At 44.3% G+C, this 14,184-nt stretch overlaps 1 protein-coding gene across 2 annotated transcripts in view; it reads right to left on the reverse strand.

The window, feature by feature from the left end:
* The window catches only part of LOC106591869 (runt-related transcription factor 2), a 69,596-nt gene extending 57,395 nt beyond the window's left edge, over nucleotides 1-12,201 (reverse strand). For both annotated transcript variants that reach the window (XM_082977113.1, XM_082977112.1), the window contains exons 1-2: nucleotides 11,741-12,201; nucleotides 5,845-6,001 (exon numbers count right to left, since the gene is read on the reverse strand). In XM_082977113.1, the coding sequence (XP_082833239.1) occupies nucleotides 5,845-6,001; nucleotides 11,741-12,019 (436 nt within the window). In that variant the 5' untranslated portion in view covers nucleotides 12,020-12,201. The remainder of the gene's footprint in view (nucleotides 1-5,844; nucleotides 6,002-11,740) is intronic.
* Between the last annotated feature and the right edge of the window lie 1,983 nt (nucleotides 12,202-14,184).

Here is a 14,184-nt window from a genome sequence, read left to right on the forward strand (position 1 = left end):
ATTCCTGAGGAAAGGCCACTACTTTACTACAACCCACAATCCAGGTGTACGTGAGTTAGTGTGTATGTTGTGTGAGTTTGTACCTGTGTTTGTGACACTTCACAATCCCCGTTTTTCTATAAGGTGTATTTTTTTATCTGTTTTTAAAATTTGTATCTGTTTTTATTTATTTTTTGTAATCTGATCGTACTGCTTGCATGACTTACTTGATGTGGAATTAGAGTTCCATGTAGTCATGGCTCTCTGCAGTACTGTGTGCCTCCCATAGTCTGTTCTGGACTTGGAAATGTCTTGAGTCAATTAGTAAATAAATTCAGGAGTAGAAATTTGCCTGAAAAGTCTTATAATAAGATGCATGGACTCATTCTGTGTGCAATAATAGGGTTTAACATGATTTTTGAATGACTACCTCATCTTTGTACCCCACACATACAATTATCTGTAAGGTCCCTCAGTCGAACAGTGAATTTCACAGCACAGATTCAAGCACAAAGACCAGGGAGGTTTTCCAATGCCTCCCAAAGAAGGGCACGTATTGGTAGATGGGGTAAAAATATAAAAAGAGGACATTGAACCTCCCTTTGCGCATGGTGAAGTTATTAATTACACTTTGGATGGCGTATTAATACACCCAGTCACTACAAAGATACAGGCGTCCTTCCTAACTCAGTTGCCGGAGAGGAAGGAAACTGTTCAGGGATTTCACCATGAGGCCAATGGGGACTTTAAAACAGTGATCAGAGAGAACTGAGGATGGATCAACAACATTGTAGTTACTCCAAAAATAGTTACCTAATTGACAGTGTGAAAAGAAGGAAGCCTATACAGAACAAAAATATTCCTAAATATCGTCCTGTTTGCAACAAAGCGCTAAAGCAATACTGCAAAAAATGTGGCAAAGCAATACATTTTTTTTTTTTTACTGAATACAAAGTGTTATGTTTGGGAAAAATCGAATACAACACATGACTAAGTAACACTTAATATTTTCAAGCACAGTGGTGGCTGCATCATGTTATGGGTATGCTTGTAATAGTCAAGAACTTTGGAGTTTTTCAGGATAAAAAAGAAATAGGAATGGAGCAAAGCACAGGCAAAATCCTAGAGGAAAACCTGGTTCAGTCTGCTTTCCACAGGAGATTAATTCACCTTTCAGCAGGACAATAATCTAAAACACAAGGCCAAATCTACACTGGAGTTGCTTACCAAGAAGACAGTGAATGTTCCTGAGTGGCCGAGTTACAGTTTTGACATTCTACTTAAAAATCTATTGGCAAGACCTGAAAATGGTTGTCTAGCAATGATCAACAACCAATTTGACAGAGCTTGAAGAATTTTTTTAAAGAATAATGAGCAAATGTTGCACAATCCAGGTGTGTAAAGCTCTTAGAGACTTACCCTGAATGACTCACAGCTGTAATCACTGACAAAGGTGCTTCTACAAAGTATTGACTCAGAGGTGTGAATACTTATGTAAATGAGATATTTCTGTATTTCATGATCAATATATTTGCTAAAATGTCTAAAAACATGTGCATTTCACTTTGTGTACACACAATACCCCATAATGACAAAGTGAAATGCACATGTTTTTAGACATTTTAGCAAATTTATTGATCATGAAATACAGAAACATCTCATTTGTGTGGCCTATATTCATTTGTGTGGCCTATATTCAACTGTGGCCTAAATTCAGATAGATACAGATATAGACCCTAACTGTGGCCTAAATTCAGATAGATATAGACCCAAACTGTGGCCTAAATTCAGATAGATATAGATATAGACCCTAACTGTGGCCTAAATTCAGATAGATATAGACCCAAACTGTGGCCTAAATTCAGATAGATATAGATATAGACCCTAACTGTGGCCTAAATTCAGATAGATATAGACCCAAACTGTGGCCTAAATTCAGATAGATATAGGGGCATTCGGAAAGTATTCAGACCCCTTGAATATTTCCACATTTTGTTACGTTACAGTCTTATTCTAAAATGGATTAAATTGTTATTTTTTTTCTCTCATCAATCTACTCACAATATACCATAATGACAAAGCAAAAACAGATTTCTAGAACATTTTGCAAATGTATAAAAAAATAAAAAATAAACGAAAAATGACATTTACATAAATATTCCGATCATTAACTCAGTGCTTTGTTGAAGCACCTTTGGCAGCGATAACAGACTTGAGTTTTCTTGGGTATGACGCTACAAGCTCGGCACACCTGTATTTGGGGAGTTTCTCCCATTTCTTCTCTGCAGATCCTCTCAAGCTCTGTCAACTTTAACCTCTTTTAAAGGGTAAACGATTGTGGTCAACAACATGTGGTGAACAGGTCAACAGTATTTGTTCTGATCCCTCCTGTCTCAGCCTCCAGTATTTATGCTGCAGTAGTTTATGTGTCGGGGGGCTAGGGTCAGTCTGTTACATCTGGAGTATTTCTCTTGTCTTATCCGGTGTCCTGTGTGAATTTAAATATGCTCTCTCTAATTCTCTCTTTCTTTCTCTCTTTCTTTCTTTCTCTCGGAGGACCTGAGCCCTAGGACCATGCCTCAGGACTACCTGGCCTGATGACTCCTTGCTGTCCCCAGTCCACCTGGCCGTGCTGCTGCTCCAGTTTCAACTGTTCTGCCTGCGGCTATGGAACCCTGACCTGTTCACCGGACGTGCTTGTTGCACCCTCGACAACTACTATGATTATTATTATTTGACCATGCTGGTCATTTATGAACATTTTAACATCTTGACCATGTTCTGTTATAATATCCACCCTGCACAGCCAGAAGAGGACTGGCCACCACTCATAGCCTGGTTCCTCTCTAGGTTTCTTCCTAGGTTTTTGGCCTTTCTAGGGAGTTTTTCCTAGGGAGTTTTTCCTAGCCACCGTGCTTCTTTCACATGCATTGCTTGCTGTTTGGGGTTTTAGGCTGGGTTTTTGTACAGCACTTTGAGATATCAGCTGATGGACAAAGGGCTATATAAATACATTTGATTTGATGATTTGATTCAACAGGTCAACAGGTCAACAGATCAACAGATCAACAGGTCAACAGATCAACAGATCAACAGATCAACAGATCAACAGGTCAACAGATCAACAGGTCAACAGATCAACAGATCAACAGATCAACAGGTCAACAAGTCAACAGGTCAACAAGTCAACAGATCATCAGGACAACAGGACAACAGGTCAACAAGTCAACAGATCAACAGGACAACAGGTCAACAAGTCAACAGATCATCAGGACAACAGGACAACAGGTCAACAAGTCAACAGATCAACAGGACAACAGGTCAACAAGTCAACAGATCAACAGTATGTAGTCAACAGATCAACAGGTCAACAAGTCAACAGATCAACAGGACAACAGGTCAACAAGTCAACAGATCAACAGTATGTAGTCAACAGATCAACAGATCAACAGGTCAACAAGTCAACAGATCAACAGTATGTAGTCAACAGATCAACAGATCAACAGGTCAACAGATCAACAGGTCAACAGGTCAACAGATCAACAGGTCAACAGATCAACACTATGTGGTCAACAGTCCTCCATTCCAGGAATTAATTAAATCCTCAAAATAAAATGATCCCTTTTTAAATATTTGTAGTAAAATGCTCCATAATGAGCGGGCAGCAAAGCTAAAAGCACCCCTACCCCAGACTCCGTTCTTGTTTTAGGACTATTTTATAAAAGGCAGTTTTGAGATCTCAGACGGATATTTCCACGAGTCTGTAGGTTGAATAAAGTTGTTAAATATACTAGCAGCCTCCTTAAGAAGATAAACATGTTCCAGTTAGTCTGTCACCTTACAGTTAACGAGGGTCTTACGTTTGTTACAAATCTAAGAGCAGATTGGTAGAGCGTGTTTGTAGGTTGGACCGACCCTTGGGCGTTCACCATAGTCCAACAAAGGCTAAACAGTGGCTGCAACAAGGTCTTTTTCTAGCTTAAAATTAAACCAAAACTGTAAGAAAAGCCCAGATTTAGGTTTATGCTTTTTAGTGGGCTGTTGAACGTGGCTTGTTTTGCTGAGCGACTATCTGAAGCAGACTATGGGTTTGTTTTCGTGATCTAATAATAATGATTTTTGTACAGTTGAAGTCGGAAGTTTACGTCCATTTAGGTCGGAGTCGTTAAAACTCGTTTTTCAACCACTCCACAAATTTCTTGTTAACAAACTATAGTTTTGGCAAGTCGGTTAGGACGTCTACTTTGTGCATGACACAAATACTTTTTCCAACAATTGTTTACTGACAGATTATTTCACTTATAATTCACTGTATCACAATTCCAGTGGGTCAGATGTTTACATACACTAAGTTGAGTGTGCCTTTAAACAGCTTGGAAAATTCCAGAAAATGATGTCATGGCTTTAGAAGCTTCTGATAGGCTAATTGACCTCATTTGTGTCAATTGGAGGTGTACCTATGGATGTATTTCAAGGCCCACCTTCAAACTCAGTGCCTCTTTGCTTGACATCTTGGGAAAATCAAAAGAAATCAGCCAAGACCTCAGAAAACAAATTGTAGACCTCCACAAGTCTGGTTCATCCTTGGGAGCAATTTCCAAATGCCTGAAGGTACCACGTTCATCTGTACAAACAATAGTACGCAAGTATAAACAGCATGGGACCATGCAGCCGTCATACCGCTCAGGAAGGAGACGCGTTCTGTCTCCTAGAGATGAACGTACCTTGGTGCGAAAAGTGCAAATCAATCCCAGAACAACAGCAAAGGACCTTGTGAAGATGCTGGAGGAAACGGGTACAAAAGTATCTATATCCACAGTAAAACGAGTCCTATATCGACATAACCTGAAAGGCCACTCAGCAAGGAAGAAGCCACTGCTCCAAAACCACCATAAAAAAAGCCAGACTACGGTTTGCAACTGCACATGGGGACAAAGATCGTACTTTTTGGAGAACTGTCCTCTGGTCTGATGAAACAAAAATAGAACTGCTTGGCCATAATGACCATCGTTATGATTGGAGGAAAAAGGGGGAGGCTTGGAAGCTGAAAAACACCATCCCAACCGTGAAGCACGGGGGTGGCAGCATCATGTTGTGGGGGTGCTTTGCTGCAGGAGGGACTGGTGCACTTCACAAAATAGATGGCATCGTGAGGGAGGAAAATTATGTGGATATATTGAATCAACATCTCAGACATCAGTCAGGAAGTTAAAGCTTGGTCGCAAATGGGTCTTCCAAATGGACAATGACCCCAAGCATACTTCCAAAGTTGTGGCAAAATGGCTTAAGGACAACAAAGTCAAGGTATTGGAGTGGCCATGACAAAGCCCTGACCTCAATCCCATAGAAAGTTTGTGGGCAGAACTGAAAAAGCGTGTGCGAGCAAGGAGGCCTACAAACCTGACTCAGTTACACCAGCTCTGTCAGGAGGAATGGGCCAAAATTCGCCCGACTTATTGTGGGAAGCTTGTGGAAGGCTACCCAAAACATTTGACCCAAGTTAAACAATTTAAAGGCAATGCTACTAAATACTAATTGAGTGTATGTAAACTTCTGACCCACTGGGAATGTGATGAAAGAAATAAAAGCTGAAATAAATCATTCTCTCTACTATTATTCGGACATTTCACATTCTTAAAATAAAGTGATGATCCTAACTGACCTAAAACAGGGGATTTTTACTAGGATTAAATGTCAGGAATTGTGGAAAAACTGAGTTTAAATGTATTTGGCTGAGGTGTATGTAAACATCCGACTTCAACTGTACGTAGATATGAAGATATAGACACTAACACACGGCCTACATTCAGTTAGATATAGATCCAGCATAATAACATATAGATGTAGGATAGTATAGACACTGACCCCGTCCGCTGCGGCCTACGAAACGCAGGTCGTTAAAGCGAGCCACCTGATTCTTCATCACTCCTGACGCATTCCTCAGCTCGGCCGAGTAGTTCTCATCGTTCCCCGCCATCACCGTGACGACCGTCCCATCAGTCACCTCTCCCAACCCAACAACCTGGAGAGGATTGCATGCTGGGATGTCATCGGTGAACTTAAGCACGGCACTGGAGCCTCCACACAAAATGGTGACTATCTTTCCATTTATATCTTTGCCTGTTTTTTTTCGGAGGAGGGGGGGGGAGGGGGCCTGTAGATTTATGTCAGTGTTTTGGGGGGGGGGGGGGCCTGTAGATTTATGTCAGTGTTTTGGGGGGGGGGGCTGTAGATTTCTGTCAGTGTTTTGGGGGGGGGGGCTGTAGATTTCTGTCAGTGTTTTGGGGGGGGGGCTGTAGATTTCTGTCAGTGTTTTGGGGGGGCCTGTAGATTTCTGTCAGTGTTTTGGGGGGGGGGGGGCTGTAGATTTCTGTCAGTGTTTTGGGGGGTGGGCTGTAGATTTCTGTCAGTGTTTTGGGGGGGGGGGGGCCTGTAGATTTCCTTCAGTGTTTTGGGGGGGGGGGCGCTGTAGATTTCTGTCAGTGTTTTGGGGGGGGGGGGGGCCTGTAGATTTCTGTCAGTGTTTTGGGGGGGGGGCTGTATATTTCTGTCAGTGTTTTGGGGGGGGGGGGGGGGCTGTAGATTTCTGTCAGCGTTTTTTTTGGGGGGGGGGGGCTGTAGATTTCTGTCAGTGTTTTGGGGGGGGGCCTGTAGATTTCTGTCAGTGTTTTGGGGGGGGGGCCTGTAGATTTCTGTCAGTGTTTTGGGGGGGGGGGCTGTAGATTTCTGTCAGTGTTTTGGGGGGGGGGGGCTGTAGATTTCTGTCAGTGTTTTGGGGGGGGGGGGGGCTGTAGATTTCTGTCAGTGTTTTGGGGGGGGGGGGGCTGTAGATTTCTGTCAGTGTTTTGGGGGGGGGGGGCTGTAGATTTCTGTCAGTGTTTTGGGGGGGGGGCCTGTAGATTTCTGTCAGTGTTTTGGGGGGGGGCCTGTAGATTTCTTTCAGTGTTTTGGGGGGGGGCTGTAGATTTCTGTCAGTGTTTTGGGGGGGGGGGGCCTGTAGATTTCTGTCAGTGTTTTGGGGGGGGGCCTGTAGATTTCTGTCAGTGTTTTGGGGGGGGGCTGTAGATTTCTGTCAGTGTTTTGGGGGGGGGGGGCTGTAAATTTCTGTCAGTGTTTTGGGGGGGGTGGCTGTAGATTTCTGTCAGTGTTTTGGGGGGGGGGGCTTGTAGATTTCTGTCAGTGTTTTGGGGGGGGGGGGCTGTAGATTTCTGTCAGTGTTTTGGGGGGGGGGCTGTAGATTTCTGTCAGTGTTTTGGGGGGGGGGGCTTGTAGATTTCTGTCAGTGTTTTGGGGGGGGGGGCTGTATATTTCTGTCAGTGTTTTGGGGGGGCCTGTATATTTCTGTCAGTGTTTTGGGGGGGGGGTGGGCTGTAGATTTCTGTCAGCGTTTTTTTTTGGGGGGGGGGCTGTAGATTTCTGTCAGTGTTTTGGGGGGGGGGGGGGCCTGTAGATTTCTGTCAGCGTTTTTTTTTGGGGGGGGGGCTGTAGATTTCTGTCAGTGTTTTGGGGGGGGGGGGCCTGTAGATTTCTGTCAGTGTTTTGGGGGGGGGGGGGCTGTAGATTTCTGTCAGTGTTTTGGGGGAGGGGGCCTGTAGATTTCTGTCAGTGTTTTGGGGGGGGGGGCTGTAGATTTCTGTCAGTGTTTTGGGGGGGGGGGGGGCTGTAGATTTCTGTCAGTGTTTTGGGGGAGGGGGCCTGTAGATTTCTGTCAGTGTTTTGGGGGGGGGGCTGTAAATTTCTGTCAGTGTTTTGGGAGGGGGGGGGCTGTACATTTCTGTCAGTGTTTTGGGGGGGGGGCTGTACATTTCTGTCAGTGTTTTGGGGGGGGGGGGGGCTGTAGATTTCTGTCAGTGTTTTGGGGGGGGGGCTGTAGATTTCTGTCAGTGTTTTGGGGGGGGGGGGGGCCTGTAAATTTCTGTCAGTGTTTTGGGGGGGGGGGGGGGGGCCTGTATATTTCTGTCAGTGTTTTGGGGGGGGGGGGGGCTGTAGATTTCTGTCAGTGTTTTGGGGGGGGGGGGCCTGTAGATTTCTGTCAGTGTTTTGGGGGGGGGGGGGGGGGGCTGTAGATTTCTGTCAGTGTTTTGGGGGGGGGGGTGCCTGTAGATTTCTGTCAGTGTTTTGGGGTGGGGGGCTGTAGATTTCTGTCAGTGTTTTGGGGGGGGGGGGCTGTAGATTTCTGTCAGTGTTTTGGGGGGGGGGGGGATGTAGATTTCTGTCAGTGTTTTGGGGGGGGGGCTGTAGATTTCTGTCAGTGTTTTGGGGGGGGGCCTGTAGATTTCTGTCAGTGTTTTGGGGGGGGGGGCTGTAGATTTCTGTCAGTGTTTTGGGGGGGGGGGGCTGTAGATTTCTGTCAGTGTTTTGGGGGGGGGGGGGCTGTAGATTTCTGTCAGTGTTTTGGGGGGGGGGGCTGTAGATTTCTGTCAGTGTTTTGGAGGGGGGGGGCTGTAGATTTCTGTCAGTGTTTTGGGGGGGGGGGATGTAGATTTCTGTCAGTGTTTTGGGGGGGGGGGGATGTAGATTTCTGTCAGTGTTTTGGGGGGGGGGCTGTATATTTCTGTCAGTGTTTTGCGGGGGGGCCTGTAGATTTCTGTCAGTGTTTTGGGGGGGGGGCTGTAGATTTCTGTCAGTGTTTTGGGGGGGGGGGGGCTGTAGATTTCTGTCAGTGTTTTGGGGGGGGGGGGGGGCTGTAGATTTCTGTCAGTGTTTTGGGGGGGGGGGCTGTAGATTTCTGTCAGTGTTTTGGAGGGGGGGGGCTGTAGATTTCTGTCAGTGTTTTGGGGGGGGGGGGATGTAGATTTCTGTCAGTGTTTTGGGGGGGGGGGCTGTAGATTTCTGTCAGTGTTTTGGGGGGGGGCTGTAGATTTCTGTCAGTGTTTTGGGGGGGGGGGCTGTAGATTTCTGTCAGTGTTTTGGGGGGGGGGGGCTGTAGATTTCTGTCAGTGTTTTGGGGGGGGGGGGCTGTAGATTTCTGTCAGTGTTTTGGGGGGGGGGCTGTAGATTTCTGTCAGTGTTTTGGAGGGGGGGGGCTGTAGATTTCTGTCAGTGTTTTGGGGGGGGGGGATGTAGATTTCTGTCAGTGTTTTGGGGGGGGGGGCTGTAGATTTCTGTCAGTGTTTTGGGGGGGGGCTGTAGATTTCTGTCAGTGTTTTGGGGGGGCTGTAGATTTCTGTCAGTGTTTTGGGGGGGGGCTGTATATTTCTGTCAGTGTTTTGGGGGGGGGGGGGCTGTAGATTTCTGTCAGTGTTTTGGGGGGGGGGGGGGCTGTAAATGTCTGTCAGTGTTTTGGGGTGAAATAACTCATTAGATCGCTCATTATAATGACCTGATACCGGGACAGAAACTAAAAGAGGCAAGCAATAGTTTTATTTATTCTATTAATATATTACATGTGTGTCACAATACAACAGGTGTAAACATTAACAGTTAAATGTTTACTTCCGAGCTCATTCAAATCAAATCAAATGTTATTGGTCACATGGTTAGCAGGCGTTAATGGTCACATGGTTAGCAGGCGTTAATGGTCACATGGTTAGCAGGCGTTAATGGTCACATGGTTAGCAGGCGTTAATGGTCACATGGTTAGCAGGCGTTAATGGTCACATGGTTAGCAGGCGTTAATGGTCACATGGTTAGCAGGCGTTAATGCGAGTGTAGCGAAACGCTTGTGTTTCTAGTTCCGACCGTGCGGTAATATCTAACAAGTAATATCTACCATAAATTATGGGAGATGCATGCCTGCATTTAATTTGATGTAATTATTGTTTTTTCGAATTTAATTACAATTAGGACAGCAAATGTGTAAAATGTCCCTCAATTTCGAAGTTAATTTGAGTGGTGAAAAATAAATATCATTCCCAATAATGCAGAGTTAAACAAGTAGGACAAGGAATGATAGTAGTCCATATAGTAATAAATAGACTGTAGAAAAGGTGGTTGGGTTGAGGATGAGACCTCACTGATACTATATTACTGCGGTTCAGTTCTACAGATCTGGTATTAATCCTAAAATTAGATATATTTATAAAAATAAAAAAACGTAGATCTCTTTTAAAACTTAAAAAAAGTATATATATATATATAAAATGTTTAGATCTCTTTTCAAACTTATAAAAATATATAAATATAAATATATACACATGTCAATATGTTCTCCATCATGTCAGTGAGTAGGACGTTTCAACATCATGGTGTGTAAACCGAGATAGCTGGAGGCTAACTCTACCATCTGATTACAGGACCTCTAATCAGGTTATCTTCAGGTTATAGGACGTTTGAACATCATGGTGTGTAAACCGAGATAGCTGGAGGCTAACTCTACCATCTGATTACAGGACCTCTAATCAGGTTATCTTCAGGTTATAGGACGTTTAAACATCATGGTGTGTAAACCGAGATAGCTGGAGGCTAACTCTACCATCTGATTACAGGTTAATGAAGATAATTGCAGGTGGAGCTGCAGCCTGCCTGTAGTCTACAGGCATATTAGCTATATATAATAATAATAATAATAAAACCACGTGTATGACGATGGCTGGTGAAATTAGAACGCATTGCCAACACTAAAGAAATACTTATAAACACGATCGTTTAAATATACAGATGATTCTTCTATTATTGTTAGTTATATTCATATTATTTAAAGTGGTATTTGAACAGCGTTCAGCAGGCCGCTTTGCAGCTGATGTCGCCCTGTGATGACAGTGACAACAATAGGCCTACATTAAACGGCAAAAGTGGAAAAAAAAATAGAGAACATTATCAGATTAAAATTATTTTAGATATTATTTATTTGGTGTATTATTTTTTTTACGCCGCAAAAAAATTAAAGGATGAGTTAAATGAATTTGGTGTTCCCAGTAATGCCCTAGGGTTATATGTAAATCAACATCCGTAATGAATTAATATATATTTACAAGGAACAGATGAAGTTGTATAATTGTGGGGGGGGGGGGGGGGGGGGGGGGAATCCAGGCCTAAATTGAACTATTTAGCAATATGTTTATCAAACGCATCTGTTTTCTTATTTATTTAGGATTCTGTATAAATTATGGGAGATGGATGCCTGCATTTCATTTGATGTAATTATTGTTTTTTCGAATTTAATTACAATTAGGACAGCAAATGTGTAAAATGTCCCTCAATTTCGAAGTTAATTTGAGTGGTGAAAAATAGAATTATTTCAGTAAGCGTGAGGTGGTTATAATATCTAAAGGCGATGTGACCAATAACTCCAGTTTGTCTCCCAGCGGCGGAGACATTAACAGAGATGTGTCATGAACATTGTTTTTTTTTTAAATATATAATTGATGAAAGTTAACATACATAACATGTTTCCATTCCACGCCTCGCTGCTCCCAATTATCAGCTTTACACAATAATGCCTTGTTAATTAAATTCCTCAAAGAAGCACGCTACTCTCTCTCCTCAATCCAAATCTGTTGAAACAAACCGACAACATCTGCAGACCAACACTAAATATTATAGGAATAAGACTAACACAAATTCTAAATTATAATTTGTAAAACTAATTTTTATGGCAGAGCAATAGCCTAGTATTTTATAAAAGCATAAACACATTCATTTTCCGGGACCAAACCCACCCCCCCAGTACAGAAATTCAAAATAAGACTTTTTCTCCCAGTTGCTACGTAGGCCTATGAAATATTTGATGTGTAAAGAGTGTTTTACCTAGATATATTTAATATAAAATATAAATATGTATAAGGAGAGTGTATAAAGTTATAAAGAGAGTGTAATTTACCTTGAAGGCGACGGGAAGCGTCTTGTTGCAGCGCCAGTGAGACGGTAACACCGAGCAGAGGAAGTTCGGGCTGTCAGTCCGTACCAGTTCCGCCGGGTGGTCCGCTATGATCTCCGCCATGCTCCGGTTCTCCTGCAGGCGCAGCCTTGGCAACGTGCTGTCTTGCTGCCCGGTCCCGTTCGGTGTGTTGAGCTCGTTCATCTTAGCCGGGACCGGCTGGAGGCTACCGGACGGTGGGCTAAACCTCCGCGTGGCGCTGGGATCTACGGGAATGCGCATTACATCAGATTGGGTTACAGCACAGTCACTAGATTAGTGGAAAGAGTCAAGACCACCACCGTCCGTTCTCCTCTCCTCTTTAGCGACTCAGTCTGTCTGTCTGTCTGCTCGACGCAGCTGAGAAACGTCAGCTCACGGGACAACGGAAAATGGGACTCGCTACATTTCTCTCCACTGCAGATTTTCTCTGGGCGCCTCGGTGCCTCAAAATAAAACCGTCTCCAGCTACATAACCACATCTGAACGTAGCGAGTGGGATTATTATTTCATTTTTTTTTTTTTTTAGGACATTTTCATTGTTATTAAATCCGCGTCAAAACACGAGACCGATTTCATCATGTGTGAATTTAATTAAGTCTGATTAAAAAAAATAAATCCAAGTAATCTAAAATTAACCTACTAAAAGAAACAAAACACAAAAGTCTCTTTCCCTTCAGTAGTCAGCGGCTCCAGGTGCGTCTGCGGATCTTCGACCCTGCAGGCTGTTACACGTACAAAACACTTCCAAAGGCACGGCAATAAACGTGCGAAAACGGCTTTCAACAATCATCTACAATGCTGTTTATAGCCAGTATATATATATATATATATATATATATATATATATATATATATATATATATATATATATATATATATATATTATATATATGTTTCAGTAAAATGTACATCAGCCAAAAGAATATTCCCAACCTAACCCATGTAACACAATCTATAATGCATTAATGTAGCCTATATGACCGGGTTAAACGGTGGATGAGTTAGATAAAAACGGTGAGTCGGTGAGATAAATGTTTAGGTTTTAGTAGCCATGATACCGTGTTGCGGCGGAAAAGGAGGCCGGGTTTCCCGGTGCCTCTTTCCTGACGGTTTGTGGTTTATAAAGGGTATCTGTCCGGTGACCGGCGCTTATTAACGTGCTGATGACACACCACGTGTTGTCACCGGGACCTATGATGCCCTTGACCGTCTACCGATGACCATTATGTTACCGGTTAGGTTACTAATGCTACAGAGGACATACCGCTTTGACGATGTGTTTAAAATTAAATACATATTGTAGCCTACACGTGTAACTAGTTTAACAGTTTATTAATATCGTTTTATGATTAAAAGCGTCATATAACAGTGCCTACAAAAACACGAAACCCCCCAGTTGTAAACAAATACATACCGAGATGCCATCCATCTCCCATACAGCCCATGACTTTTTAACTTTCCAAATGAACATTGTACCAGTTGGGTTTTATCCCTGTCGCTAAAGTCATTCAGATGGAGTAGGATAGTCTCTCCCCGTATGCCTTCTGTCAATCAAACACGTGGCTAACTGTATAAAAAAAAAAAAAAAAGTTGACATTCACATTATCTGTGGTCTTCCGTGTCTGTAAATGTGTCACGTAATGTAGACTAGTCTGGTCGTTACAATGTTTTGTCCAGGAAGGAATGAAGGGAAAAGCCGAGTCAGAACTCAGACTGGAAGTGAACATGCAGGGAGGTGAGCTACTGAGTCACGGCAGGCTGGGGATGGGAGGGGAGACAGGTAGAGAGACAGACGGGCTGGGGAGGGGAGACAGGTAGAGAGAGAGACAGACAGACGGGCTGGGGAGGGGAGACAGGTAGAGAGACAGACAGACGGGCTGGGGAGGGGAGACAGGTAGAGAGACAGACGGGCTGGGGAGGGGAGACAGGTAGAGAGAGAGACAGACAGACGGGCTGGGGAGGGGAGACAGGTAGAGGGACAGACAGGCTGGGGATGGGAGGGGAGACAGGTGGAGAGACAGACAGGTGGCTGGGGAGAGGAGGGGAGACAGGTAGAGAGACAGATAGACGGGCTGGGGAGGGGAGACAGGTAGAGAGACAGACAGGCGGGCTGGGGAGAGGAGGGGAGACAGGTAGAGAGACAGATAGACGGGCTGGGGAGGGGAGACAGGTAGAGAGACAGACAGGCGGGCTGGGGAGAGGAGGGGAGACAGGTAGGGAGACAGACGGACGGGCTGGGGAGGGGAGACAGGTAGAGAGACAGACAGACGGGCTGGGGAGGGGAGACAGGTAGAGAGACAGACAGACGGACTGGGGAGGGGAGACAGGTAGAGAGACAGACAGACGGGCTGGGGAGGGGAGACAGGTAGAGAGACAGACAGGCTGGGGAGGGGAGTCAGGTAGAG

Source organism: Salmo salar, chromosome 06 (genome assembly GCF_965601325.2).
Source record: "Salmo salar chromosome 06, fSalSal1, whole genome shotgun sequence".
In the NCBI taxonomy this organism is placed as follows: domain Eukaryota; kingdom Metazoa; phylum Chordata; class Actinopteri; order Salmoniformes; family Salmonidae; genus Salmo; species Salmo salar.